The following is an 873-nucleotide window of genomic DNA, read 5'->3' as shown; positions in this document are numbered from 1 at the left end:
AGAAGGGCAAAATGAGACCCTACGTGACTTCATGACCAGGTTCAACAAGGAAAGACTTCAGATTCCCAACCTACACATAACTGCAGCAGTTTCTGCCCTCACATATGCCATAAAGTGCGAAGCTTTCAAGATGTCCTTATCCAAAACTCCGTCGAAGACAGTCACCGAGCTTCTTACCCGAGCTGAGAAGTACATAAATATGGAGGAAACGCTGAACCCGAGAAAGGTTGGAACATCCCATGACAGGGTCGAGCATAAGAGACAGCATGACCCGAACCCCCGTGAAGAACAACATCTCGACCTACATATAACTGCAGCAGTTTCTGCCTTCACATACGCCATAAAGTGTGAGACTTTCAAGATGTCTTTATCCAAAACTCCGCCAAAGACAGTGACTGAGCTTCTTACCCGAGCCGAAAAGTACATAAACATTGAGAAAACATTGAGGAAACACTGAACCCGAGAAAGGTTGGACCACCCCATGACAGGGTCGAGCATAAACGACAGCACGACCCGAACCCCTGTGAAGAACAACCTCGGAGAAAACAGAGACATGAGGTTCCCCCGACGTCATTTACGCGTTTTAATACGTCAAAGACAAATATATTGATGGAGATCAATGATATGAAAGAACTCAAATGGCATGTCAGAATGAGGTCACCATCCGAATCTAGGGACATGAACAAGTACTGTGATTTCCATCGGGATCATGGGCATACCACGGAGAACTGTAAGGCCCTGCAACGGGAGATTGAAGCCCGTATTAAAAGAGGACTCTTGAGTTCCTACATCGGTAACGACAAACGGTCGAGGAACGATCGTGGCAGGGAAAAAGTCCCTGAGGCAAAAAGGGATGGTCAACCCACTGCTGGA

General features: G+C 47.0%; 1 protein-coding gene across 1 annotated transcript in view; it reads left to right on the top strand.

The window, feature by feature from the left end:
• The first annotated feature begins 609 nt into the window (after nt 1-609).
• The window catches only part of LOC111374168 (glycerophosphodiester phosphodiesterase GDPDL4-like), a 12,230-nt gene continuing 11,966 nt past the window's right edge, over nt 610-873 (top strand). The window contains exon 1 of the mRNA XM_022996798.1: nt 610-843. Within this exon, the coding sequence (XP_022852566.1) occupies nt 610-843 (234 nt within the window). The remainder of the gene's footprint in view (nt 844-873) is intronic.

The sequence above is a fragment of the Olea europaea genome, unplaced genomic scaffold (assembly GCF_002742605.1).
Source record: "Olea europaea var. sylvestris unplaced genomic scaffold, O_europaea_v1 scaffold1216, whole genome shotgun sequence".
Classification (NCBI taxonomy): domain Eukaryota; kingdom Viridiplantae; phylum Streptophyta; class Magnoliopsida; order Lamiales; family Oleaceae; genus Olea; species Olea europaea.
The sequence above is the reverse complement of the archived record's forward strand: the minus strand, read 5'-3'. Positions and strand labels throughout refer to the sequence as shown.